Here is a 27,260-nt window from a genome sequence, read left to right as displayed (position 1 = left end):
AACAGCTTGTTTTCATTGATATTCCCTGACCAATCTTCTCCCTCATTCCCACCTTGCACATGCCATCCATTATTCCATTTCCAACTCTCATGTCTTACATATTTTATTATCCTCCTCATCTTCCTTTCTTCAAACCTTTTTCTCATCCATGGTCTCTTTTTAAAGTGTTATCATCATATATTACTTACGCATAGTAATGGATTTCAGTGTGACCATTTTCGTACATGTACATAGTGTCTTTACCCTGTTACCTTCTTTGCCCCACTCCTACTCGTGCTCATCCCCTTCCTAGCTAGCTGCTTTGCTACTTTCATATGTAAGTCACTGTGTTTCACTAGGGTTCTTTAGAGGAGCATCCTTCGGCGAGTGTTTGTTTGGGGGTCGGGGGGCCATGAATACCTTGCCAGTAGCTACATGACTGAGAAAAATATCTCCTTCCTCCATCAGCATTAACGACACATAAGTCCTTAGGGAGGGTTAGAGCCATGGCCCTGTTCAACAAAAATGATCTTTCTTCTTTTGGTAGTCGTCTGTTCAATTCATTTGCCTTATATTTCTGGAATTTGATTTTTGGAACTCTGTAGATTCTAGATAATCAATCACCTCTTGTACGTATAGCTGGTAACAATTTTCTTTCATCCTATCGGCTGTCTATACAGTTTTTCCTTTGTTCTATAACAGCTTTATAATTTCATGACATCTCACTTGTGGATTTTTGGGATTATTTCCTGTGACAGTTTAGGCCCTTTCAAAAAGTTTTCACCTGTGCCTAATCTTAGAAAACAAAACCAAAAGTCTGAGAACAGTAAGTACTATTATTATATGAGCTACAGTGATGACTTACTTGCTTTTCTGGGCTTTGATTTTCCTCAGTTACAACTCCAGCATCTCGCTGAATACTACATAACTATCTCCTCTACCACACTGAGCCCCTCCTGATGAAATAGAGGCAAGGTGCTTACCCTGCTGGAATTTATGGACTCTTGAAATATGTCCCCTGTGATTTTCTGTAGTACCATCAGAATTTGATCCACGCTGAATTCATTTTTGTCCAGAGTGAGAGACATGAATATAGTTTCTTTAATTTAGTTTTCTCAGCACTATCTCTTGTATGTGTTTTGCACCTTTGTTGAAAATCAAGTGGTTGTAGCTCCATGGGTTTATATATGGTCCTTTCTTCTAGTCCACACCGGTGTTCGGATATTTTTGTTCCTGTGATCTTGTAACATAATTTGAGATTAGATATTGGGATACTTCCAGCACTATTCTTTCTGATCAAGATTGCTTTGGCTAATTCAAGGTCTTTGGTGCTTCCATTGGAAGTTTAGGATTTTTTTTTCTAAAACAATTTCTATAGAGAACATTGTTGGAATTTTATGGGAATTGTATTGACTCTGTGTGGAAGAATAATACTTTAAAAAAACCAATATGTTGTTATATATTTTCAAATATGTTCTCCCATTCTATAGATTTGGTTTTTGTTCTGAGTCTTTTATAAAACAAGGAGTTTTAAATTTGGCTAGGTTAGTTCTAATTAAAAAAAAAATGTATGTGTGCTATATGGCTTTAATTTGCCAATGCCAGAGAACTTGAGTAAAGCCGAATTCAAAAGTAATGGACAAAAAGTGATGAACTAGTTTGTTCAGCAGAGGGAAATTTAAGACAAGATGGCATTCAGGCTGGGATTCCATGCTAGTGAGAAGGAGCAACAAGTAAAGCAGAAAGATAAGAAAAATGTACAGTTTGGCAAGGAGAAGAGAGCCTAAACTAAGCCATCACAGTGGCTCCTTGCTCCAGAATGGATGCCGGGAAACATTTCCTCAAGGTCAGCAGTGAAGGCACACGAAGGCCTCCGACACTGTGATCTGATAGGACCAGGCTACATAGCAAGCTGGAAGCAGGATTCAGCATAGGCATTCACTGCGGTTCTGCTTTTGCAGGTATAGAAGAAGCAAGTGGGAGTGACGCAGGAAGACTTGTTTCAAGGCTACAGAAAGCCTGTGAATCCAGTACTGGGTATAATTGTTGGATTCCCTGGAAGAAGACCCAGAGAAGCCATTGAATGGAGCTGGAAAGATGAAGCCCAAGTTACAGTGGAGGGACCAGGATATTGGAGATTCTAGAATTGTACTTATCCACTGAGGAAAGCTGCAAGAACACAGTGGAACACGTCTAAGACAGAAGTCTCATGTTCTGGAGGTGGCAGAAGTGGAGTGCTGGCACTACCCAAATCTAGACCTTAGATGATCCCATCCGGAGTGCTCCATGCTAGCCAGGGAGCTATAGGACTAGGCGTTAGTTCTAACTGGGCTTTTGTTTTTGCTTTACTCCATCCTTTCCTCGCTGTTCTCCCATTAGTTGCCATTTAGGGTGGGGATACTTCTTGTTTTGTATATTAGAAGTGTTCAACTTGTATTTTGATTTCATAGGTGCTCAAAATAAAAGAGAAGGTCTGAAGTCTCAGAGGAGACTTTAATTTTCTGAAGAGAGCTGTAACTGTTAAAGACTATGAGAGCTTTTAGAGAGAGACCAAATGCATTCTGAGATGTACATAGACTGGGAACCAGGGTAGAATACTAAGGTGATATGTTTGGTGTTGGGTTGGCAGGAAGTGGAATTATAATGATTAATTTTCGTTGCCAATTTAACAGGATTTAGAATCACCTAGGAGACAGTTCTGTGCTTGTATGTAAGTGCAGACCTAGATAGATTTACCTTAGAAGGGAAAATTTCCCTTAAATAAATGTGGCATCTATGAACTGGGATCCTAGACAGAGTAAAAACGAGAACTGAAAGGAGCACCAATATTCATCTTCATTTCATTCCTTCTGCTATTTACCAAGTATCAGGTGCGTGTATTTCTGTTTGTCTGTTTATGGGTGCTCCATTCATTTCTGGTTTGTGTCTTATGCTACCCCAGTAGCAAACCTCAATAGCTTTTGTCTGTATAATAAACTTTAATATCTGATAGAGAGATTATCCCTAGTTTATTCATTTAAAGGTGTTTTGTCTATTCTAATTACTTTTCCTTATTTGTTCTAGAGTAAGCTTGTATTCATCTATGAGAAATCTTAGCAAGATTTTGATAGTAACTATTATTAAACTACATATACATATATAATTATGCAAAACTCATTTTGAGAAAAAAATAACACTAACTATGTTATATGTTCTCTTTTGAGACATATTCTAACTAAGAAGTAAGCTGTCTTCTTTTTTAATGTTATTTTTTAACTTACTCATTTTACATCCTGTTCATGCCTTCTTCCCAGTCACCCCCCCTCCCACAATCCTTCCCCTATCTCCCCATCCTATTCTCTTCTGAGTGGGTGGGGGGCCGCTAGGCATTCCCCCTCCCTGGCACAGCAAATCTCTGCGAGGCTAGGTGCATCCTCTCCCGCTGAGGCCAAACATGACAGGCCAGCTAGAAGAACATAGCCCACATACAGGCAACAGCTTTTGGGATAACCCCCTTTCCAATTGTTCAGGACCCATATGAAGACCAAGCTGCACATCGGCTACATATGTGTGGAGAGGACTAGGTCCAGCCCCTATATGTTCTTTGGTTGGTGGTTCAGACTCGGAAAGCCCCAAGGATTCAGGTTAGTTGACTCTGTTGGTCTTCCTGTGGAGTGCCTACCCTTTCGGGACCTGCAATCTTTCTTCCTATTCTTCCATAAGAGTGTGCAAGCTCCATCCGCTGTTTGGCTGTGGGTGTCTGCATCTGTGTGAGTCAGCTGCTGGGTGGAGCCTCTCAGAAGACAGCCATGCTAGACTCCTGTCTGCAATCATAACAGAGTATCATAAATAGTGTCAGGGATTGGTGCTTGCCCATGGGATGGGTCTCAGGTTGGGCTGGTTATTGGTTAACTATTCCCTTAGTTTCTGTTCTTTCCCCTGTGCCTGCATTTCTTGTAGACAGGATACATTTTGGGTCGAAAGTTTTCACAGGCAGTTTTTGGGTTTTTTTGTTTTTTTGTTTTTGTTTTTAAAAGGTATCAGGGAGATGCCAAAGAATCAATGGGGGTGACCGTAGCTGTGACTCAGCACTGGGGATGTGGAACCTGCAGAGGCCAACTCCTGTAACCAGGCAGGAACACCAGTGGAGTGATAGGGACAGCAACTGACCCACAAAACTTTCAACCTAAATTTATCCTGTCTATAAGCAATGCAGGGACGGGGGATAGAGCACAGACTTGTCTTTGATGTGCTATGTGACCCTGGTGACCTTGAGTTCATGGCAAACCTGTCTCAGTTTCCCGAATGCTGGAATTATAGGTGTGTGCCATCGTGCTATACGAAAGCAGGGTTCAAGTGTGGCATCTTTGCCTTCATTTTGCATCTGTCTCCTTTACTTTGAGTTATTGAGTATTCTAATCAATGGACAGTGTGTGTATCTTCATGAAAATTGTTGCTTATTTCCTTTCATCAAGGTTGTACTAAGTATCTTCATCTTAGAATAGAGCAAATGTGCTTGGCCTGGGAATGCTGCAGCCGCTCTTTTGCTCACTTGTGATGATAGCGCCCTTATAAAGTCACTGTGGAAATTCAGAGAGACCGTGCAGCTTTGAACCCTGCCTCTGACATGTTTACTTTGTCCTTAACCTTTTCACTCATATTTACTTGTTGGGCTCTTGAGCTCTTATCTGTGAACCCACAATAATAGAGGGATGCATTAAAAATTATTGTGAAGACAGAATGTGAGAGTTTAAATTAAAAAAAAATCAAGCAGACTAGAGACATCATAAACTGTGGCTCTTACTGATATTATAATGTGGATATAATTTGGTAAAAAATGATATATACCTTTCAGTGAGGAGAAGTGTAGATAGAACTCAAGTAGCTAGTCCAAAGAGCCATAGGCTCAGAACAGTAAGATATTGCTGTAGGTTTGGGACAATGGAGATGTTACCAGTGTTGTTAGGGTCATTGCCTAGGTCCTAGCAAACCTAATAAACTAGGCTAGTTACCCATCTTCAGCAGACATGCTTCAACTTTTTCTTTCCAACAACCATGAGATTCCTAGGCAAATTTCAGTTCCTTTAGACTTAAGTGTCTCAGTAGTTGGATAATCCAAATGAGGGGAACAGGTGTCTCTTAGAATACCTTTGCTTCTGCCAGGGCTACTGTGGAAGCAATCCATTCCATCACAGTAGAAAGCTTTCACAGAAGCTAAGTTAGCTGAGGAGGCTTACATCTATTTTCTTGATCAGATGTGGGTAACCTGAAAAGAATTGGGATTCTACTCAAGGAGAGGTAAGTGGATCTCTGAGTTCAAGGCCAATCTTGACTACAGCATGAGTTCTAAGACAACCAGGGCTACACAAAGAAACCCTATCTCAGAAAAATTCAATACTAACAAATTTGAATGAATGAATGATTAGAAATAGGAACAGTTCTTGAAGCTGCTTGATGAGTAGATGAAGTTTCACTACACTATTCCCTAAACTGTTGTGTAGTTGAAAAAATTCCATGACAAACAAATCTTATAATCATTTGAAAACTTGATTTGGAGGATTTTAAAGCTGAACTGAGTCTTACATATTACAGTCTGTAGTAGCTCAGAGGTAAAAGGATATTAAAGGCAAGTTAGGAAACAAGGAAGCATGTGAAAATGTGAAGTATGCTATCTAAGTAGTTCATGCAAAGGCTGCCTTGCTCTCCACTCTGCTTTCTGGGGACTGTAGTCCTTGGTCCAGCAACTTCACTTCTTGGAATATATTCCCAGAAAATTAGTTACACTCACAAACCTATATATGAGTAGGCTGATTTTCTCAATGGACTTGTAATAGTGCATCAATGGAAACAGGCATTGACCAACTAACTCTGTGGTTGCTCCTATAATCACTGTGCTGGGCCAGGGAGATGGCTCAGCAGGTAAAGGCACTTGCCTGATGATGCCAGTTCAATCTCCATGACCACATGATAGAAAGACAGACCCAACTCACCTAAGCTTTGATGGACTCGAGGATATCTGTCTCTTCCCAATATGGCCACATGGAATAAATCTGTCTCCACATTTTATTATTATACAAGCTGTGGCATGAGTGTGTGTGCACACATTGTAAAAACAAAACAAAACTGTATTTGTCCTGTTACCATAAAGACTCAATGAAATCGCTTCCAAATTGGAACATGGATTTGAGGACACCTAAATCCATGTTTCAAGACCATGCTCACTCAAATTTGGCTCCAAATAAGCTATCTCTTCAACACACAAACACTATATGTGTATTCACACACATAATTTTCATCCATGGCTCATACCTCATTATTCCTTCTCCATGACACGCCTAAAAAAAAAACCAATATTCTCATTTACAAATTGGTTCGTAGAAGTACTGACCTTTCCCTGACTTTCTGTCTTGGATAGGGCCACGAAGAAGCGCTCTGATTACCTTTTACCTATACTAGGTTGGTTATAAGACCCTCTTCATTCCAAAGGGATCCATGGTGCTCAGAGAAGCCAAGAGGAATCTCAATAGCACAGGCATTCCTGGGTTTTCTCAACAGGGTAGGCTCTCTACCCCTAAAACATTCATTAGACATGTAATAATAAAATGTGGAGACAGATTTATTCCATGTGGCCATATTGGGAAGAGACAGGTATCCTCGAGTCCATCTTTTGGGTAACCCCATGAGCTTTAGGTTTAAATAGTGGAGGACTGGGGCAAGGGGCGGGAGATGTGTAATTAAAGCAGGCCTCCTCTGAGTGTGGCCTAGTTTATCATATCACCTCAGTCCCAGCCCTGCAGGGTGGTCTGATGAAGTCCTTATTGCTGTATGTAATTGCTTGAGAGAGTCAATCTGGTTCGCTGATGTTGATTATTTCCCTACTAGCATACAGCTGTACTGTCATAGAGACTTGCCCTCATCTGAAGGACCGGCTTTCTAGTGAGCTTCTGCTGTTCCTACAATCCATGGTGACTGTAGGATTAGGACACTGATTTACTCTATGCCTTTAGCCATAAAAAGGGATGAAAGAATGGACAGCGGCATTCCTTGAGTGATTTACATGCATGCCTATGTGCAGAGGTAAACAGGTAACAGGAAGGAAAAGGAGACGAACACAGAATGAAGGCAGAAATGCCAGGCTTTCTCCTCAGACATAGTTCTCTTTTTAGTTTTTATTTCTATTATTTTGAGACAGGGTTTCTCCATGTCACCCCAGGATGTCCTGGAACTCACTCTGTAGAGCATGTTGGCCTTGAACTCATAGAGATCCACTTGCCTCTTGCTTCCAGAGTGCTGGAATTAAAGGTGTATACCACTGTACCCAGTTTGTACATAGTTCTTTATTTTTAAACATGTCCTTTCAACTTTATTCAAACAATATATTTATTATCAATATCCCAGAAGTGTTTAACATATTCCAAAAATAAATTTCATGTGATCAAAAGGTGATGTTCACTTTAGTCCTGTTTGCCTCCATGCCACCATGAGCCTTCATTCCAGGCCACATAGACAAACAGGGCCAGAACCACGTGAACAGCAATAATTGCAGCATAAAAATAGCTGTCTCTATTGGACATTCCAACAGCATCTTCAAATATAAGATTTCATTGTAAAATAGCCAGATAGGAACTGTGATCCTTAAAGCTTTAAAGAACAGAAGTGTCTTCAAGGTTGAAGCTAAAGATAAAATTTTTTCATTTCTAAACTCTGGAGGCTGCAGCACGTTTAGGGCTGCTTTATCAAAGAGCTCCAGGGCATGGCCTTAAGGGCAGCAGCAAGCACTAGGTAGTTGGCAGGGCTCAGCAGCCACTAAAAGGGTGACAGGTACTAGGTCCTAGGCCAGTTGTCACACATGAAGTCTGTACATGTTTCTTCAATAAAGGAAAACTCAGTGTCCCATAAAGTAAAATAGAAACCATGAGCTTTGCACCATTTTTGGTGAGATGAAAATTCACACACCCTCAGGTTTGTATAGTTGAAAGGATGGGAAAGGAAGACAAGAGGATGTGCTACAGAATATAAAAGCTATAGCTTTTTCCAATCAGCAGTCCACACTGGACCTCCAAGGTAATAGCAGCAAGAAGGATGGCAGTGTGGGTATAGCATATATTTCTTCTTAAAGCTAGCTACTTTCTAATGGAACCTGTAAGTCTGGGGAAATACCCCCCAAATAGAGTAAAAGATGAAAAGATGAGCAGCCCGTGCAGAAATGATCTTATACTCTGGCTATTGGGGTAGATTTGATTATAGAGAAAGGTAAGAGCTATAAATCTGAAAGAAGGTTGAGGACCCTGTAACTCTGTAGGCCTGAGTGACCTAGGCAGGAAGAGGTAGGGGAGGGGCCCATTTTGACTATTCAAATATGGATATGACTGCCAAGTGCCCAGAATTATTTGAGAAAGATGTAAGAAATGTCCCTCCCCCTTGAACCTTTGACCCTGGCAAGCTCTATCTCAGGAACACAGGGCCTTCTACTCTCCTTCTGGCCCTGAAGGCTTTAGGACAACATGAAGTGCTGGGAGCAGGGGAAATGGTCATAGGCAGAAAACACAAAAGGGTGTGAGCCAACTCTATCACCAGGAAATGAGTGTGGCTTCAGTAAAGGGGGAGTACAAAATGATATTGTGGGGGTAGGGATGGAACAGGATAAGAGGCCAGGCAGGACCACCCAAGAAGGGTGATTCTAGGCACTCGAAGGCCAGATGTGAGTGCAGAATCCCCAAGAAGGCTGTATAACCTGCATGTAGCACCTGATCTCTACTTCTGTCCCTGACATGCCAGCTACCAGTGCTGTACACCCTCTTCACAGACAGACCTCTGCAAACCCTGTTATATTGTAAAATGATTCAGACTGCAGCCGCAGAGGTATTTCATCAGACAAGAGCACTTTATGCCCTCAAAGACCTAGATTTTGTTCACAGTACCTACCCATATGGTGACTTACAAACTCCAGGTACACGGGATCTGACATCATCTTCTGGCCTCTGTAGGCTCATAATACATGCAGGCAAAAAGTCCTATACTTCACATAAAAATTAATCTTTTACAAATGTTTCAGATCCTCAGATTGGCATTCATTTACACTCTGCTGTCAGCCTTATATGCAGTCATTCTTTTTTTTTTTTCTCAGTAAAAGACTAATGTACCCACAAGAAGAATGCTCAAAGACAGATACCAGAGGTCAGCTTCAGCTTCTGATTGCAGGCTGAGACGTGAGGGAGAACCAGACAGGGGTGGCTCCTCTTATGGGCCATGGTCAGATTTCTCAATATGGTTGAGGACATTGAGACCCTAACTAGTAGGTGCAGATGGCTGTATGAACTAGGAGGCAGGCCAGTAATTACAACAGGTGTTGAAAAGAGATATAGCTCATTTCAACTTCCCCTCCTATCTTTAAATAGAACACCCCTGCCGTAGTTGTTACAATTAGTTTCAGTTTTTATTTGTCTTCACCAAAGATATAGTATGCATGACATTAGATGGTTATATATTCATCTATTTAGAAGTCCACAATATATACTGCCTGATGAAAAAATACATACTATAGAACAGCACTTATATGTGATCACTTTTATCAATACATATATACCGAGGCACACAGGTACAGGGAAATACGCAGGACATTCACCAAGGGGCTGACAATTCAGGGTGAGATTTTTCAGGTAATGCACACTTTAGTTTTTTTCTTTTTAATTTCATTTGGAAGGTTCAAAAAGGTACCACTTCACGGATAGATTAAAATCACCAGAGAAAGACACACAGAGAAACAACCATTAAGCAGTTAATGGAATGAGCAAGGAATGATGTGGGCCCATGCCTCTCTGTTGCATGGTACCCCAGTTTGCTTTTTCTTCTCCAAAGAAAAAGCTTGTTTTAAATGAATTCCTTAATGTCAGCAGCCCACCCCATCCCTTTTTCCTCCAGAATTAGCTTCTGAGGAGATTCAAACACTGATCTGGGGCCGAGGGTCACACCTTAGTATGGTACAGAGGGTTTGGGTCTCTCCATGTGAGTCAGCTCCTGCAGAGTGACTATCAAATTCTCAAAAACCTGGCCCTTGTTGCTGGTATTGTCACAGGTTTCTTTGGCGTGGCCCTCTTCACCACAATGAGGACAGCGGATTGGGTACTTGCGCTTTCTGGTTCTACCTAGATCCCCAGGCCCGTTATTCCTTTGCCCAGAACCACTGCTAGTGGAAGGAGACTCCTCATCAAAATCATCAGGGGACTCAATAATCAGCATCTCTTCCTGAGTACTGGCTGTGCCTCGGAGGGATGAGGCACCTGGGGATGAGAGTGGAGGGTCCTCGGGCTCCACCAGGATCACATCTTCATCTGAATCATCCTGGGAATCATCTATCTCTATCACATTACAGTCGGCACTGCCTATCACTATAGGCAGGGAGCCTTGAAAGACCACAGGGCTGGCTGCCCGCTCCATCACTGTCTCAGATCTTCTGGGCCGCTTATTTCTAAGGAATGTCTCATCCCAATCCTCTTCCTCCCTTATCATCCTGATCAACTCCAGGAAGTCAGGAAGGTTTTCCTGCTCATTATGCGCATGCATTTGGAGAAGCCCCTTAAGCTTGGTGCGCAGCTCCCTACTCAGCTCAGCCCCTACAAGGAGCTGGTGCAGGCGAGTCCTGTTTGCCTCGCTCTGAGGAAGGACCCCTGCCTGGATAGCATTCTGTAGCTGCACCTCTAAACGGATCACATACAGGGATGGTTTCTCTCCCTGTGCCTGCAGGGTGCTTAAAAATTTGCCATGCGCTGTTATACTGCTCTCAGACGCTCCAAAGAGCAGCTTCATTGCCCGCAAAAATTCTGCGACATTTAGATTGGGATTGTCAGCCTGGAACAAACGCATGGCCTCCCGGGCAGGGCCCCTAAGGGTTCTCATCAGGCGCTTGATCTTTTCTTCTTCAGACATAGGCCAATCTGGCAGGACCTCATGGACTTGGCTTAGCCAGTTTTCAAAGGTTTCTTCCCCGGGTCCTAGCTCTGCCCTCCCAGAGAACGACTGTATGTTTCTCTCTGCAATGTTGGCAATCAAAGGACCAAGGCTCCTCCCCAGGGCCCTCAGCATGGAATGGGCAAAAGGCATAAAAGCTGCATTCTGCCGGCGACTGTTACCCATCCTAGCAAGGAGGCTAGCCATGCCTGACAACAATTGGATATCTGAATACAAGACGCCTGGACTTTCTGCAAACAAAAGCAGTCCAATCTGCAGAAACCTCCAAAGGAACGTTCCCCAGCAGTCTCTTCCTTGTGTTTGGGTAGAAACTGTAAAACAAAACAAGACAAAACAAAAATTCAATAACGCAATAGACTTGGGAACAAGCCTCTAATCACATTTTCTACCATCTTGAATATTTGCCCACTGCCCTAAAACTACTCAGCAGGAAACTGCCATTTCCCAACCTTGAGGAGCAATAATTTTTGTGTGCTAGTGGGGCCTTTGTCAGTCACATCTCCTCCCTCTCTACTGCGCCCCACCCACCCCACTGCCTGTTCTCTAGGAGAGGCAACAACTGTTGCTTGGAATTCTAGCTACAACAACCTTTGGAGCCCCTACTAGGCTCTCAAATAAAGGGCAGTAGAGTAAACCTTACAGAATTATGTTAATAAGTAAGGCCTTAAATCTATTAGGTAGCAAGTTCCTCCCCCCCCCCGCCCTCTGCCCCCTCCCGCCCTCTGCCCCCTCCCCCTTTTCTAGGATTCTTACCAGAGCTCAGAAACTGGCTTCCACCTTTATTTCAAGCCTACTCTCTGCAACAGGTGCTTTCCGCAATAGCTCTTGTCCGGGTAGGATTGATCTCTGACCGCAGGCTCTCCGATCCAGGTGCCCTGGGCCTCTAGTCTAAACTGCGCCACAGCAAAAGGAAGGGAGGAGAAGGGTCTGAGACGTCAGCAGTCTCATCATTTCTTCACAGGCGCCATTGTCGCCAGGAGGAAAAACCCTACCTTCAGAATAAAAGCCAATGGGGACCACCCCTCCCCCAATCCATTTCACCCGGGGAAAACAGCGGCCTACCAGCTCTGCAATCAGTCACACAGAATTCACGTTTGAAATCGGCTTTGATGAGCTGCTATGGAGAAAAAGAAGAGAAATTGCAATACCCTCCCACCTCCGTATTTCTATTCCCGAAGAGATGAGAGAAAGGACAAACGGATTGTGAATCATTCTCATTGTCTTTTGCTACCTTTCTGGAAGAAAAAAAGTCCCCTCTCCAATCTAGGCAAATCCTAGGTAGGAAACTCACCTCATACCACCATATAGCCCAACCACTAGGGTGTTCACTTCCTTGCCTCGAAGCTGCCAATTCGGAAGCTCAAAATATTAAGGTTTCATCCTCCCATCTCCGCATTATGCAGTTGCACCTCCCTTTACCTTCGTAGATGAGCAGAGGATGCTCAGGGTCTGCTGCGAAGAGCTGTCTCACCTCGTAGGCCTTGCAGAGGAAAGGATGGCGCCTCAGCCTCAGAGCTGTCTGGGTTAGGCTCTCTGCAGGGTCGCCCAGCCAGGGGTAGCAGAGTCGCAGCCGCGGTTTCCAAGGCAGCTATAGCTGCCCCCGCCCTCAATTTCAGCCTGCAGAGCAGCAGCGGCGGCTTTTAGTCTCTGCCCATTGAGACAAAAGAGAGTGACGAAGGTAGTGGCGTGGCCAATCAGCTGTTCGCAGGGGCGGCCTCCCTGCAAAGCCTGGGCCAGGATGCTAATGCCTGCCAGAGGGGGGAACCTGCTAGAGGGGGCTGCGGCAGACTGGCGCGGGAGCGGGCGCGGCGTCAAGTGCAGCTTGGACTCACGGACCTGGCCCATTTACATTTCATTCGTGAGTTTGCAGCTTCCCCTCTCTTCCCTTCTTCCTATCGCCTTCTGCTTTGGCTCCCCTCCGATGCTTTGCGACCAGATGCCTTAAACACGAGGTGGGACCGAAACCAAGTGAACAATGAGAGTTCTTCACCTTTGTATAGGGGGGAAGGGGATAGCATTTGCTGAGCTCTTTCCGTGTGTCCTGTGCGCGTGCACGGACATCTCACGTATTCTTCTCATCAGTCTTGCGCTAAAACGTAGCAGTGCACCCATTTAACAGAGAGGAGGATGTAAGCACCTAGGCAGTATGGGTAGGAAGCACAGAATTAACAGTTCTCACCCCAGCCCTGGCATCTAGCCTCAAGGGTTACACCCTTTAAACACCCCCTTTCTAGTGTCAGATTAAGGCTTAGTGGAGAGAAGCCAAAATGAGGATGAAAGGACCAGTATAGGGCTACATAAAAATAATGACCAAAAACTGGTATCAACTCACAGATGAGAAAACTGAGCCACCAGGAGCTTAGGCTTCCTGTCCTGTATCGCAGCAAAGCAGCTAATAACGTCCGATTTTGCACCTCGGTCAGCTGTTCTGTTGATGCCAGCGCTTTCCTCTGTGTCGATGCCAACACTGCCCTGTGCTGGGCTACCCAGAGAGAGCATTTTCACTCGTCCATACATAGCCACAAACTATCTCAGCAGCTTTGCTCATAAAATGGTTGTGTTGATGAGAGGAGTGGGGAAGAGATGGGAAAGAAGAGAATGGAATCCTTTATGATATGCATTCTACCAAGGAGGAAACTGAGACACGTTTCTGCTCCCGATTTTACACGAAAACAAACCACCTGTTTATAAAAATAGCAGCATTTCTGTATGACCCCCCCCCCCCAAAGGAAATCGGACTTAGAGATGACTTGCCTAAAATTGCGAAGAAGCCAGAGCTCTCAATCTAGAATTCGTGCTACAAACTAAAGTATGGGCACCCAGCAAGCTACCACGCAATCATTGCTGAGGGCTTGTTGGAAATCACGTTCCTTGGGCTCCAGCTCTGGAGATTTGGCTTTGCTTCAGATTGGGGATGAGCAATGTCATTTGCATTTTACCTGTTGCTATAATTGATTCTGGGTTATAAAAAAAAGCTGTGAACCAGTGTTCTAAACACCACACCACGCCGAAGGCTATCAGTAAATGGGGCTGTCACTCAATTGTCTGTCCGTAGCCTATTTGTCATGAAACTTAATCCCAGAGCAGAAGTTGCTACTTCAAGTCCTTTTTGAAACTGCGTGCAAAGAATTTGACCACTTTTTTTTTTTCTGATGCCATAGCTCTATACATTTTCAGATGGGCCTGTGGCCTCCAAACAGTTAAGAACCATTCACTGCCCTACAATCTTCATAATATCTTCCTCTTTCAACACCTGCTTGAGGACAAAGTGTGAGAAACAAAACACCATTTGACCTAACCCCCACACCACAGCTCTCTGCCGCTGATATAGCTCTTTTATTTCCTGGCTAGGCTAGGTTGCTAGGTTGCTAGGTTGCCCTTCTGTGAGCTCTTCAGGGGACTTCTCCTTTGCTGGATTTGGCATCACTAGCCCCAGGAAGGAGCAACTCCATGGAAACAGCATGCAAGGCTGTCCAAAGCGAATGGGCTGTGAAGCCAGAGGCTAGAAAACCTACTCCATTTTTTCCTGCTTCTGGTTCTTAGACAGCAGGTTACACTTCTCCCATGTAGATGGTGGCTAGGAGGCCCCTGGAGGGCTTACACTGGACTCTTGATGCCTGGAAGCATGGGAACCATTTGAAACCCTGCAATTGCCATTGGCTTTGACTTCAACCTGCTAAGGTAGTTCACTTATTCCTGCCTGCCTTCTTATTTACAACGGTAGTGATTAGAATCTTATAAGCAATCCAAATTTGGAAGGATGCACCTTCTCTATTGATGTCTTTCTTTTGGGGGTGGAACAGTGGAAGGGGGGTAAAGTAGAAAGCATTGGAGGCACATAGGAGACAGGCAGTTCACCTGGCAGAGTTAGGGCTGGAAGTGGGAGTACCTGGTAGGTTTCCTTCATATCTTGCTCTGCTCTCTAGTATCATGTCAGACAACAACCTCATAGCAGACCCTTGTTTTGTGTTTCCACTAGCTTCATCACCAAAGTAGATGTTCTGTTGGACCATGTGAGTAAGATCCAGGAACTAAAGGAGAGACTTGAGAGTTCTGATAAGAAATAATGAGAAGAATGGATTGTGTATAGGTTCAGAGGTTGAAGAAAGAATGTTTTAGAGCAAAGTTACTATTAGCAAAACCCTTCGGGATGCAGAACATCTCTTATCTCTGGCCACATGGATAGGAGTGTGCACCAAAGGATGGTTCTAATGAGGCCACATTTTCTGATTTGGACAAATGAACCTTAAAAGCTTGAGGGTTAGGAGGTAGAGCTTTCAGACGAAATAATAGTGGCTACTTTTGGCCGCAGGCTTCCTCTGTGCCAGGAACTTTCCATTGGTTATCTCATTTAAACTTCTTGGCAGCCCCTGCTGACACAGACATCACACACCATTTTTCAGCATAGAAAATTGAGTTTCGAGGAAGTAAAGTGGCTTGCATAAGGCTGTGCTACTTGGAAGTGGAGCCACTGGGATGCTAGCCCAGGGCTGCCCAACTCCAGAATCCATGAGTACTTTCCATCTCCATGTTGAGGGGGAAATGTAGATGTATCCTGCAGTTCTGGGGATGCAGTGCAGCAGGAGAGTATCTTCTTTGTATGTAAAAAGTAACCCTGATTTTGATCCCTAACATTGAAGAGGAAAGAAAAATAGGATAAAATAAAGCATTCTAGTAGAAGGTCCTAGAACAGCCAGCATGTGTGGTTTTTGTCATCATTTGACCTTTGCTGCTACCACTTCACTTGGAAAAAATGTACTGTACAGCACAGGCTCTTTATAGTTGTGATTACATGCAATTTTCATGAACATCACTTTAAAAATAGTGATACAGGGGGTGAGGTGGCTGCTGATAAGGGTGATTGTTGCTCAGCCTGATGACCGGAGCTCAGTCTGGGAACCTATGAGGTAGAAGAAGAGAACCGAGAGCCCCAATTGTTCTCTGATCTCCACAAGCACAGGGTACCACTCTGTCCATCAAAATAGGAAAGAAATATAAATTAAAACAATAATGATATTTAGGTTCAGAAGGGTTGGAAAGAATCGGCCAAGGTCATAATAGCAGAGCAAAATTCAAAGGTAGGATTGTCTGACTACAATGTTCTCTATAACATACATCAGCGGGGAAAATAAACATGGCCCTCTTTACGACTCCTTGTGTTAGCCTCTGCTCTGTCTGGTTTTTGTTTGTTTGTTTGTTTGTTTGTTTGTTTGTGCGGGGGTGGGGTGGTAGGGGAAAAGGATTGGGCTTTTTTGTTGTTTTGCTTTGTTTTGTTTTTTTAAAACCCTCTACGAGGCTACCATAGGCTGTTCTGTCTTCACAGAATATATGTTCCTGAAGATCAGTCAGGACCAGATGAAGTGCCTTGCAGGAATACATCTGGTGTTCTTATGGGAGCCAGGGAAGGTCTTTCTTCTATGGATGTGAAGGACAAGCATAATGTTCTAGGCCAGTGTTTTCCAACCTTCCTAATGCTGTGACCCCTTAATGCAGTTCCTCATGTTGTGCTGACCCCAAACCATAAACTTATTTTTATTCCTGCTTTATAACGGAAAGTTTGCTGTTATGAATAGTAAATATCTGCTATGCATATTATCTCAGACAACCCCCTGAGAAAGGGTTCTTTAACCCAAAAAGGGGTCGTGGCCCACAGGTTGAGAACCAGTGTTCTAGAAACACCTATCCCTGCCAACATTAGTTTTTGTCCTTTAGGTCTCTTGCTCAGTGTAAACCACCTATTTGCACTTATCCTCCTAACAAGAGGTGACTTATTTAAGGCTAGAGTACCACCTCTTTCCAGAGAACATTTTTATTAACACATATTAAGGGCACATTTTAGTACACGAGGAAGTCTTGAAAACTCCTATGGCGATAATGAACTCTGACTTGTGTAGATCTTTAGCATTTGAATGGGGTTCAGTGGGCTGTTGCCTTATACGAATACAATATTCACCATCATATCGAACTATCCTTCTTATACCCCACTACCTTCCCAATCCCTAACAATTACTGTTCTACTTACAAGTCTACATTTTTTTTAGTTTCCACTTTATAAGAGCATGCTTTTGTAAAAAAATAAAATAAAGTAAAATAAAAAAGTTTAAAAAAAGAGCATGCTATATTTGAAGTCCTCCTGGTCTTGACTAGTTACACTTTGCACGGCATCATCGAGTTTCTTCCACCCTGATGGAGATGATAGGGTTTGCTCTTTTTTTTTTTTTTTTGGTGGCAGAATAATACTTCATATACTAATCTACACACCTCATGTTCATTATCCATTCATTTGTTAATGGGTATTTACACTGATTCTGTAATAATCATTGTGGATAATGTGGCAACAAACTTGGACAATTCAGATGTCTCTTTGGTACGCCCGTTAAATATTGTCCAGGTATATACTCAGGAGCGGAATAGCTGAGCCATCTACTTTCTTTTTGACTTTTTTGAGGACCCTTAGTACTGATACTTGTGGTGTCTGTGCTAAGCTGCATTTCCATAAACAGTATATAATGGGTGTGTTGTCTCCACGTCCTTGCCAGCATTGAGTTTTCCTTGTTCTGCGTAAAATAAATTGTTCTTAATCTCCTTTGACCATGTAATTTTTATTTTGTTTTCCAGTGTGAGTGAGTCCATTGCTGAACTGTCTACCCGACTAAATTCCCACATCCTTGAGGACAGGTAGCAGATCCATCTTTAGCTCCATAGTGATTTGCCCATGACTTAAAAGATGATCGATATGTGCTTTTTAACTGACCAAAGGACTGGCTGAGAATTTCCCCAAATGAACAGATAGATGCAGGGCTGATTCATACAATGCCCACCCATGATCCCTATCTTCATTAGCCTAGCCAGGAAAGTCTTAGTTCCCATATGTTCATTGGATTAGGTTTATAGATGTGGGAGACAGATCATACGGTTTAGATGACGATTGTTCCAGGCAGCCTCCAAGCCCCTTCTCCATCCTATGCTTTGAAACTAATGTCAGGATGCCAGGCTCTCCTGGAGGGTTATGTTGAGCCTTTGGATTCATAAAAGAAAGCTCATCCCTGGCTCCCATAGGAATAGTGGATATGTTCCAGCATGCAACTTCATCTGGCTCTAGCTGGTATTCGGGAACATGTACTCTATGAAGACAGATAATGATGTTGGGAATAATTTTTTTGGATACTTTTAAAACATAAAGTCGCCAAGTCATAGGTTTTCAGCAACTTTATCTCATGTTGTTACTAATTTTTATATCAGCGTTTTGTGATATAGACCTTATTGTTACCACTTTAGAGCTGAAGAATGTGAGACAATATTCCTACCCTTCTCCCAGATCACACAGCTACGTAAGCGGTGAAGGCAGAATTCAGTTCTGGATCTATTTGTTCCCCAAAGTATCTTATTTGTTCCCCAAAGTATCTTAAGGGAAAAATTCACAAGAGAAACATGACCTTTCTTCCCTGGGTAAAATACAAGTAATTGAACTTATAAAGTGATGTATGAGACATTTAAAGTATGGTGCTTCTTAATTACTGTTCACTTTTAACCCCCCAAAATTATTGACATAAATGGTAGAAGGAATTTGTGGTACAAAAGTGCAATGCCATTATCAACCACAGGTACAGAATCTCCCACATCTGAGCCCTTGTGACAGAATACAGATTGAGGGATGCCAACAGAACAGCTTTCCTTACCTGATAATTTTATAACTAAAGTAAAAGAGGCTCCAAGAGGTCATTAAATTTCTAAAGTCCTATAAAATGTTCATAACAGAATCAGAGCTTACAGTGTGGGTGTACACCAAACCACTTTCCTCCTACTATGTCAGACTGCCTTTTGGAGTGATGTACACATCTTTATAAAGAGCACGAACTGGAATGTTACTGAAGGCAGGGTTAGATGAAGTGAAAACCTTTTATCTCACAACTTATCCTCATTAAGGCCAAGGTGATTTAGAAGGGAGAGCTATGGAATATTCCAGGCTCCTGTTGCTTTAGAGGTCTGATTGACCCGGGCAGGAAGAGGTAGGGAAGGGGCCCCATTTGTCTCCTGAGATATGGAAGTGACTGCCAGGTGCCCAGAATTAATTATTCTACACAAATGTAAAACATGCCCTCCAGAAACTTCGGCCCTGGCAAGTTCTCAGCCAAAGGATCCCTGTAGCATGGGGCCTTCTACTCCCTTTCTTGTCCTTGAAGGTGAAGGAGACTGAGTCTTTAGGACAACAAGAAGTTCTGGGAGCAGGGGAGATGGTCATGGGTAGAACACAGAAGGGTGAGCCTCCTCAACCACAAAAAAAAAAAAAATGAGTGTGGCTTCAGTAAAGGGAGGGATGATATTGTGGGGTTAGGGATGGAAGGGAACAAGAGGCCAGGGCCAGGCAGGGCCAGGCAGGGCCATCCAAGAAGGGTGATTCTAGGAAAAGCACTCTAAGGCCAGTTGTGAGTGCAGAATCCCAGGGAAGGCTGTATAACCTGCATGTAGCACCTGACCTCTACTCCTCAGTCAGGTCTCAGCCTGGTTGGCCCCTTGTCTTTTTGAGTGAGCCATAACCACAGACCACAGTGTTCTAGGTTCTGTGTGAAACTTGCTGTCCACAGTTGTGGCTAGACTTCCTGTTTCTGCCTTCAGATCAGCATGTGCTCTCTTCTTCCTTGTTTATACCTGACCAGCCATGTGTATCCTTTCCCTGAAGGGACAGCTGCCACTGCTGCACACTCTCTTCTCAGAACTTCCCTCCCTCCCTCCCTCCCTCTTTCCCTCCCTCCCTCCCTCCCTCCTTCCCTCCCTCTCCTTCCTTCCCTTCCTCCCCTCCCCCCTCCCTCTCCATCCATCCCTCCCGCCCTCCCTCCTGACAGGGTTTCACTGAGTTGCTCAGGCAGCTTTTGGAATTCAGATTCAAATGACCTCTTATGGAGCCTCCCAAGTAGCTCAGACCACTGGTCTGTGCTACCACATTTAGCTCTTGTTTCTCTCTTGATTGTAAGTTTTCCTTTGTGTCTTGGCCCCCAAATTGTATCTAATACGACTACTCCGTGTCTTAAGATTTCTTAAGTGTGGGGGTGTGGGTGTCTCATGTTTTCCTACTTGGCCTTGAACCTGATATGTTGTTAAGGATGGTCTTGAACGCCTCCTCGATTGTCTTTATTTCCCAATGACCGGTTACATATATGCACCATTATGGGCAGTTTATATGGTGATAGGGCTTAAACACAGGACTTCATGAACACTAGGGAAGCAGTCTGTCAACTGAGCTACATGGCCTGATGGTGCTGTTTTGATGCTTCCATATGTAGAACGTGACTTGTGATTCTGGTGTGCAGTGAGTAATAGCCAGGGACCCTGATAAACATCCTTCTGTGTCTAAAACAGACAGTAGAATAAAGAATGATCTTGTGCCAAATGTCAGTAGAGCACACCATGAAAAACCCTGCCCTATTCTGTAGCTATACATATAAAAGGTAAAACTTGAAAATTGCCAGGTGCTGAGCATCATGGCATGAGGGAGCGTCCAGAAACCACTGTTCTTCCCTTCCTTCAGTCACAGAGGAGTAGGGTGTTGTGCTGAGAAAACTATAGTTTGGGCAGGAAGCTACAGAGGTAGATGGGAGGAAGGTCTCACCCCCAAATTTACAACCGACTTTGAAACAAAGCTTCACACAACAACTTTTTACTACCGTTAAAAAAAAATGTTTTGATGGGTAGAGGGCTGAATCAGTAAAGGGCTTGTTCTGCAAGCATGAGGATCCAAGCTGGAATTGACAACATCCACATAAAATGTCAGGCACAGTGGCACATGCATGTAATCATAGAACTGGGACAGCAATAACAAGAGGACCTCTGCAACTCTCTGCTCAGCTATTCATGCCACATTCGTTAGCTCCAGGTTCAATGAGATCCCCGATTTCAAAAAAAAAAAAAAAAAAAAGTTGAAGAGCTGTAGAAGAAGAGCAGTATCAATTTCTAACTTCTACTAGTATACGCATCCATGCACATGTATGCACATGCCCACACACATCTACACCTGCACACACACACACACACACACATATACACAAACACTAACAAACATATACCACACACATACCAAAAAAAATTTGGGTTGGAGGCTGTGAATCTGATTGTAGACTTGGTTGGCACACACACAAGGCCTAGCATCAAGCCATAGCAAGGCAGAACATAGTTTGGGAAAGGGAGAAACAACTTCCTTGTTCAGTAGGAAATAAGATCCACAGCACCAGCTAAGCAGAAGACTAAGGTTCAGTTCATAGCCTCACATCAACGTGACTCAACTGCCTGTAACTCCAGGGGATCAAGTGTTTTTCTTTTAGCCTCTGTGGGTGGGAATATTCGTACATGCATACAGGGACATTTTCAAAATGCTGAGTTTTGTAGGTAAGAATTGAAGATAACTGATTTCCTTGTTTCTATGTTTTTTAAGATTTATTTTATTCATTGTATGTATAGGTGTACACTGTAGCTGTACAGATGCTAGTGAGCCATTCATGTGGTTGCTGGGAATTGAATTCAGGACCTCTGCTCATTCCTGCCCTGCTTGCTCTGGTCAGCCCTGCTCACTCTGGCCCCACTCAGTCTGGCCTAAATATGTATTATTATATCTAAGTACACTGTTGCTGTCTTCAGACATACAAGAAGAGGGCATCAGATCTCATTACGGATGGTTCTGAGCCACCATGTGGTTGCTAGGATTTGAACTCGGGGCCTCTGGAAGAGCAGTCAGTGCTCTTAACCGCTAAGCCACATCTCTCCAGCCCGTTTCTATGATTCTTCCTTTTTTGGGGGGGGGGTGTTGGTTTTTGGAGACAGGGTTTTTCTGTATAGCCCGGACTGTCCTGGAACTCACTCTGTAGACCAGGCTGGCCTCGAACTCAGAAATCTGCCTGCCTCTGCCTTCCTAGTGCTGGGATGAAAGGCATGGGCCACCATGCCCAGTCATTTCTATGATTCTTAATCATGATTCTTTGAAAGTTTGAATATTACCATGTCATCAAAGTACTCCAAATTATCAAAGGCAGTAAACTTTTTTTCATTTAAGGTTCATGAATTATTAATTCCCTAGGAGTGTGTTGTTTCTAGAAACTGATAACAGTGTTTCATGACCCCCAAGTTTCTCATCCTTGGATGTCTGACCAAAGCAGGAAAACCTTTGTCCAGACCTTTAAAAGGTTCTCCTAACTTCTTGTCTCCTCTTGCTAGCTTCTTCCATCTGTGTCCATCTGTGTTCCGCATGGAGGAGCAGGACAACACTGCTGGGAAGAAGCTGCAGCACCAGACCCGAGCAGAAGCTCCAGGAACGAAAAGCTGGCAGTCACAGGCCTACACCCTTGGGGCGATTTCCAACTTTATGTCTACTTTCCTGACCTTTCCTATCTATAAGGTTGTGTTCCGGCAGCAGATCCATGCTGTGGCCCTGTCAGAGGCTGTGAAACAGCTTTGGCATGAAGGCCCTCAGTACTTCTACCGGGGCATCTACCCTCCTCTTCTCTCCAAGACCCTCCAAGGGACTCTGTTGTTTGGCACTTATGATAGTTTGCTGTGCTTTCTTTCCCCGGTTGGGCCACACTCCCTTGGACAGCGCTGGACTGCAGGGCTCATGTCAGGTGTAGTAGAAGCTGTAGCACTCAGCCCCTTTGAAAGAGTACAGAATGTGCTTCAAGATGCTCGAAAGCAAGCTTGCTTCCCTAGCACCTTCAGCATTCTCAAGGAATTCAATTCTTACGGGCTCTGGGGCAGGCTGTCACTGGGCTATTATCGGGGTTTCTGGCCAGTCCTTGTCAGAAACAGCCTGGGAAGTGCTCTCTATTTCTCCTTCAAAGATCCTATCCAGGATGGCTTGGCAAGGCAAGGCCTGCCCCATTGGGTTCCTGCTTTGGTGTCTGGTAGTGTCAATGGAACAATCACCTGCCTGATTCTGTATCCTCTGATGGTGCTAGTTGCCAATATGCAGTCTCATATTGGATGGCAGAGAATGCCAAGCCTGTGGGCCTCTGCCCAAGATGTGTGGGACACTCGAGGTAGAAAAATCCTGCTGATTTATAGAGGAGGATCCCTGATCGTCCTCAGGTCCAGTGTGACATGGGGCCTCACTACTGCTATCCATGACTTCTTGCAGAGAAAGGCTCACACCAAGAAAGAGATGACAGACTGACTAAAGGAAGTGTGGCTATGGTGTCTTCTAAATCTTTCTGTGTTGGTCGTGTTTAGTATATTTCTTTGGCTTGGTTACCTGAAACAAGCACTATCTGTAAACTGTCACTGCATGGGAGAAGCGCCTAACTTTCCACCTGTTAGTCACAGACAAAGCCTACCAGGATGCCTTGGTCAAAGAAAGTCTCCCTAGTCTATACGCAGCATAAGTAGCCTCAGAACCTGAAGCCTTTAAGTAAGACTTTAAAAAAGCTGTAGCCCAGATTAAAGGTCATGCCTTCAAGGATTTTTTTTTTTAATAAGAGGAAACTTTAAAAGAGGACTCTGCTCAGTACTGTAAACCTGGGGTCCTTCTGTGTGTCCTTCTGACCAAACTGAGTGGAACTCCAAGCTCAAGGAACTACACTAGGCTTTGAGGACAACTTCAGAGATGCCTATATTTTACTGACATTTATCACTGCCTCTACCACAGCCATTCTCACTTCCAAGTTATAGGTTCCATTGTCAGGGTATCTGCTCTGATTAGAAGCCCTAGATTAGGCTCACTTCCACCCGTCAGATGCCACAAGAACTGATGATGCTGAATATGGGGCTGAGAAAACAATTGGTGCCTGGATAGAAGGAAAAATGCTTTGAATAAAGAAATTTAATTAATTTAATTATATGCCAAATAGAGAAAATATTATTATAGGTAGTTTGACACAATCATATATACATATATATATATATATATATATATACATATATATATATATATATATATATATATGATTATGTTACCTTTAAGTTTCTACAAGAAACCTGGAACTAGCATGAACATATCTCTTCATAATTAATTGCTAATTCTGTTGATATGGACAGCTATATAGTATAATGATCATAGCCTGTCATTCAGAGCCATTGTCAATATGGACCCCATATAACTTTATGCATATCATTACCCCATAAGCATGGGCAGCTTAATCCAGCCAAATGCAGTGTTTTTCACTCCCCAAACATTCCATGAATTTACTCAAGGCCATACTCTGCCCCACACCGTTTTTTCCACTTGCACTGCCCTCCCCCAATAAAAGGCCTCCAATTTACTAAAGTCCATCTCCAATGCCACTGTCTGTATGGACCCCCTTCTCTACCCCCCTCAAAAGTGAATGTGACATTAGTTTTGTGATAATTCTTTTTAGCACCTCATCAACATGCACTGATCCCATTATGTCACTGGTCCCATGTGGTCCTAATGTTTTTTCTGTTCTTCAATACCTCTACTAGTCTGTAAACTTCTTGAAAGCAGGGATGCTTGTATGCATTTTTTAATCCTCCATTGTGCCTAGGTGCTCAATAAAGTTGGTGAATTATGAAATTGATTATCAAGCTGTGATATGGTCTCTATCCTCAGGGTGCTATCCCTATCACATGAAGATAAAGTTACTGACTCATTGTCAACAAGACACATGCCGTTGGGGTGTGTTTGTTTTCTTTTAATAGTGGATTTAGTTTTGTGCTAATTATGATGCCAATGATAATAACAATGATAATAAAATGATGTTCAAGCACAATATTTAGTGAGTTTGTGGTATTTACAGCATGCTTGTGATTATAACAACTTTATCATCAAAACTGTACAATCATACCGCACAACTGCCCTACTCCTTTCAGCTCTAGAAATTTGAGTGTTCCCAAGATGGCATGTGCTGCAGTTCTTGCTTCATATATGATACCATGATAAACTCCTTTACCCTTACCTACTTGAAAGATCCTGGCAGAATGTAAAAGGACACAGAAGCCCTGAAATTGGCAAGATAGACGTCAGTGTTAGCAGAACTAGCTTCACTGATTTAAAAAAATAGAGGTGCACAATGCTCTGGCCACTCCTTGAACCTGTGTGTCTGCCAATGTTCTGACCAGGTGTGTGCCCATTGCTGCACCTTCATTAGACTCTTTCCTTGTACCCCTCCCATGCCCATTTCTTGAGAATAGACATTTTTTAGATCTGGAAATCCCCTACTCTCCCCCTTCTCCTTCCCCCACTGAGGGCCTATAAAAGCTGGGACCTCTTTCTCCTCGAGGTCGACTCCTCTACCCCTGCGTGGGATATGAGTCATCCCCAGAGCTCTGGCTTTCCCCGAATAAAGCCTCATGTGGTTTGCAACAAGCTCGGTCTGTCGTGAGTTCTTGGGTATCCGCTATTGTCCTGAGGCCTGAGCGAGGGGCTCCTTTTGGAGTCTTTCATACTCACTGAACCAAAATTGTCCTTCATAATGACCCGCTTGTCTAGTGATGAGAATTCATTGCTGAATGCTACAGGAAGTAAAGCCAAGATTGTAGGTCATAAGAATACTAGCATTTATTTGCCAAGAAGGACAACAGAAAATTACCTTCCATGAGAGCTGTAGATGAGTAGGATGGGACAGTGTTGTTAGTCTTTCTTACCTGCAGAGTCTACCTCTGCATTATTATTATCATTGTTATTAATATTGTTATTATTGTTGTTATTATTATTACTGCTTTTTTTTGAGACAGGGTGTCTGTGTATAGCCTTGGCTGTTCTGGAACTCACTTTGTAGACCAGGCTGGCTTGAAGTTAGAAATCTGCCTGCCTCTCCTCCCAAGTGCTGGGAATAAAGGTGTGTGCCACCACTGTCTGGCTTCCTCTCTGCATTATTGATAGAAAATCTTTGCTGGGAATTACATAGGTATTGACCGTGTGTGGCTCTCTTCCTTGTTGTACATTTGACCAATACAGTATAACAATCCGTTGCAGAGCACTTAAACTTGTATTAGACTTTATAAGTAAACTAGCAATGATTTAAAATATGTGGGATAGAGCAGGGCATGGTGCCACATATCTTTACTTCCCTTCCTGAGGATGGGAGGGTAGGAGGATCAAGGGTTCAAGGCCACCCAAGGCTACATTGTTCCAGGACAGACTGGGCTGTATGAGATGGTGACTCAATTCCTCTTCCTTCCCTACAAAATGAAAAATAAACCTAAATAAAAACAAAACAATAAACATATTATGTCGGAAGTGTCATGCCAATACAATTATACAAGTTTGGAAAATATGGTACTTCAGAAGTGACTAGTTTGGGTATTCCCACAGAGTCCTGGAACCAAATCTCCATGAATGGTGATGGATATCAACGCTTGTCCATTCAAGGAAGTACAATACACACCCATACAAAGAAAGGCGAATGAGAACAGCAGCGAGTTGTGCTTATGTCTAACTTCCAAGAGAAAATATTTTTCACAAAGTTGTGTCACAAACTAGGGAGAAATGATCAGCACTATTCCCCAAAATCTTATGCATAATGCTTAAAGAACATCTATGTATTCTTAACTCAGATCGACCTGTTAACATTTCATCTCATTTGCTATACTATATGAGCATGCATTCTCTATACACAGGGAAACACTTATTGCTAGACAGAAAACTGCATGCTCGCGCGTGCGTGTGTGCACGTGCGCGCGCGCGCACGCACACCCACACACAGACACACACACACACACACCCTACTTTTTTGAGACAGAGTCTCTCTGTGTAGCGATTGCGGTCCTATAACTTACTCTATAGTTCAGGCTGGCAGCCAGGCAGTAGTGGTGCATGCTTTTAATCATAGCACTCGTGAGGCTAAGGCAGGCAGATCACTAAATTCGATTGAGGCTAACCTGGTGTACAGTGTGAGTTCCAGGATACCCAGGACTACAGAGAGAAAATTTCAAAAAACAAAGCATAATAAACAAAGAAAAGATAGACCAGGTTTGTTAGGTGTGCACACTTTCAATGTAACTGAATGCTGCCTAACATTTATGCCTCACACACAGATTTCTACCCTGCCAATCCATGTTCAACAGTTCCTGTTGCTCCACCTGCAGGCCAGCAGCAGGCACTACCTGACATTAGTTTTCCAACCCAGTGCCAGTAAAATGAAGTCTCATGATTTGATTTTCCTGATTGTTAATAATGCTGAGCATATTTACATATGCCAGTTGGACATTAGGATCTCTTCTTTTGTTAATCATGTATTCAAGACATTTTCAGGTTTCTTGTTGAGTTTTGTCAGTTTTTCCAATTAATTATGGGAGTTATTTGTTCTCACTTCAATCCTTTGTGTGTTCTCTTTACAGTGTCTGTGTGTTTCCTGAAGAGCAATCTTCTTTGAATAGATAGCCTTAGTTTTTTCTTT

General features: G+C 43.3%; 2 protein-coding genes and 1 pseudogene across 14 annotated transcripts in view; 1 reads left to right on the top strand and 2 right to left on the bottom strand.

Annotated features, from left to right (window-relative positions):
• Slc25a53 (solute carrier family 25, member 53) overlaps window positions 1–24,634 on the top strand; it is a 57,187-nt gene extending 32,553 nt beyond the window's left edge. The window contains exons 1-2 of one of the 4 annotated variants that reach the window (XM_011247758.1): window positions 3,568–3,602; window positions 22,129–24,634. In XM_011247758.1, the coding sequence (XP_011246060.1) occupies window positions 22,160–23,080 (921 nt within the window). In that variant the 5' untranslated portion in view covers window positions 3,568–3,602; window positions 22,129–22,159 and the 3' untranslated portion in view covers window positions 23,081–24,634. Of the gene's footprint in view, window positions 1–3,567; window positions 3,603–12,717; window positions 12,785–13,430; window positions 17,605–22,128 lie in introns of those variants that run through there. The other 3 variants (NM_001114179.1, XM_006528599.4, NM_001082412.2) reach the window with 3 other exon arrangements.
• Window positions 1,944–9,209, bottom strand: Gm15038 (annotated as a pseudogene).
• Window positions 7,278–13,371, bottom strand: Zcchc18 (zinc finger, CCHC domain containing 18). Of its 10 annotated transcripts, NM_001358437.1 has the most exons (5): window positions 13,259–13,371; window positions 12,398–12,573; window positions 11,989–12,043; window positions 11,680–11,819; window positions 7,278–11,237 (listed from the first exon to the last, which is right to left on the bottom strand). In NM_001358437.1, the coding sequence occupies exon 5, from the start codon at window positions 11,110–11,112 to the stop codon at window positions 9,931–9,933; it is 1,182 nt and encodes a 393-aa protein (NP_001345366.1). In that variant the 5' UTR covers window positions 11,113–11,237; window positions 11,680–11,819; window positions 11,989–12,043; window positions 12,398–12,573; window positions 13,259–13,371; the 3' UTR covers window positions 7,278–9,930. The 10 variants fall into 10 exon arrangements, with proteins under 10 accessions (NP_001345366.1, NP_001030586.1, NP_080169.2 ...); NM_001035509.2 differs by lacking the exon at window positions 13,259–13,371 and having other exon boundaries at window positions 12,346–12,603; NM_025893.3 differs by lacking the exon at window positions 13,259–13,371 and having other exon boundaries at window positions 12,398–12,603.
• Window positions 24,635–27,260: the final 2,626 nt, after the last annotated feature.

The sequence above is a fragment of the Mus musculus genome, chromosome X (genome assembly GCF_000001635.26).
Source record: "Mus musculus strain C57BL/6J chromosome X, GRCm38.p6 C57BL/6J".
In the NCBI taxonomy this organism is placed as follows: Eukaryota; Metazoa; Chordata; class Mammalia; order Rodentia; family Muridae; genus Mus; species Mus musculus.
The sequence above is the reverse complement of the archived record's forward strand: the minus strand, read 5'-3'. Positions and strand labels throughout refer to the sequence as shown.

Bases quoted from the DNA above. Each gene is read 5' to 3' on its own strand.
- Zcchc18 (NM_001358437.1), bottom strand. From the start codon at position 11,112: ATGGCTAGCCTCCTTGCTAGGATGGGTAACAGTCGCCGGCAGAATGCA.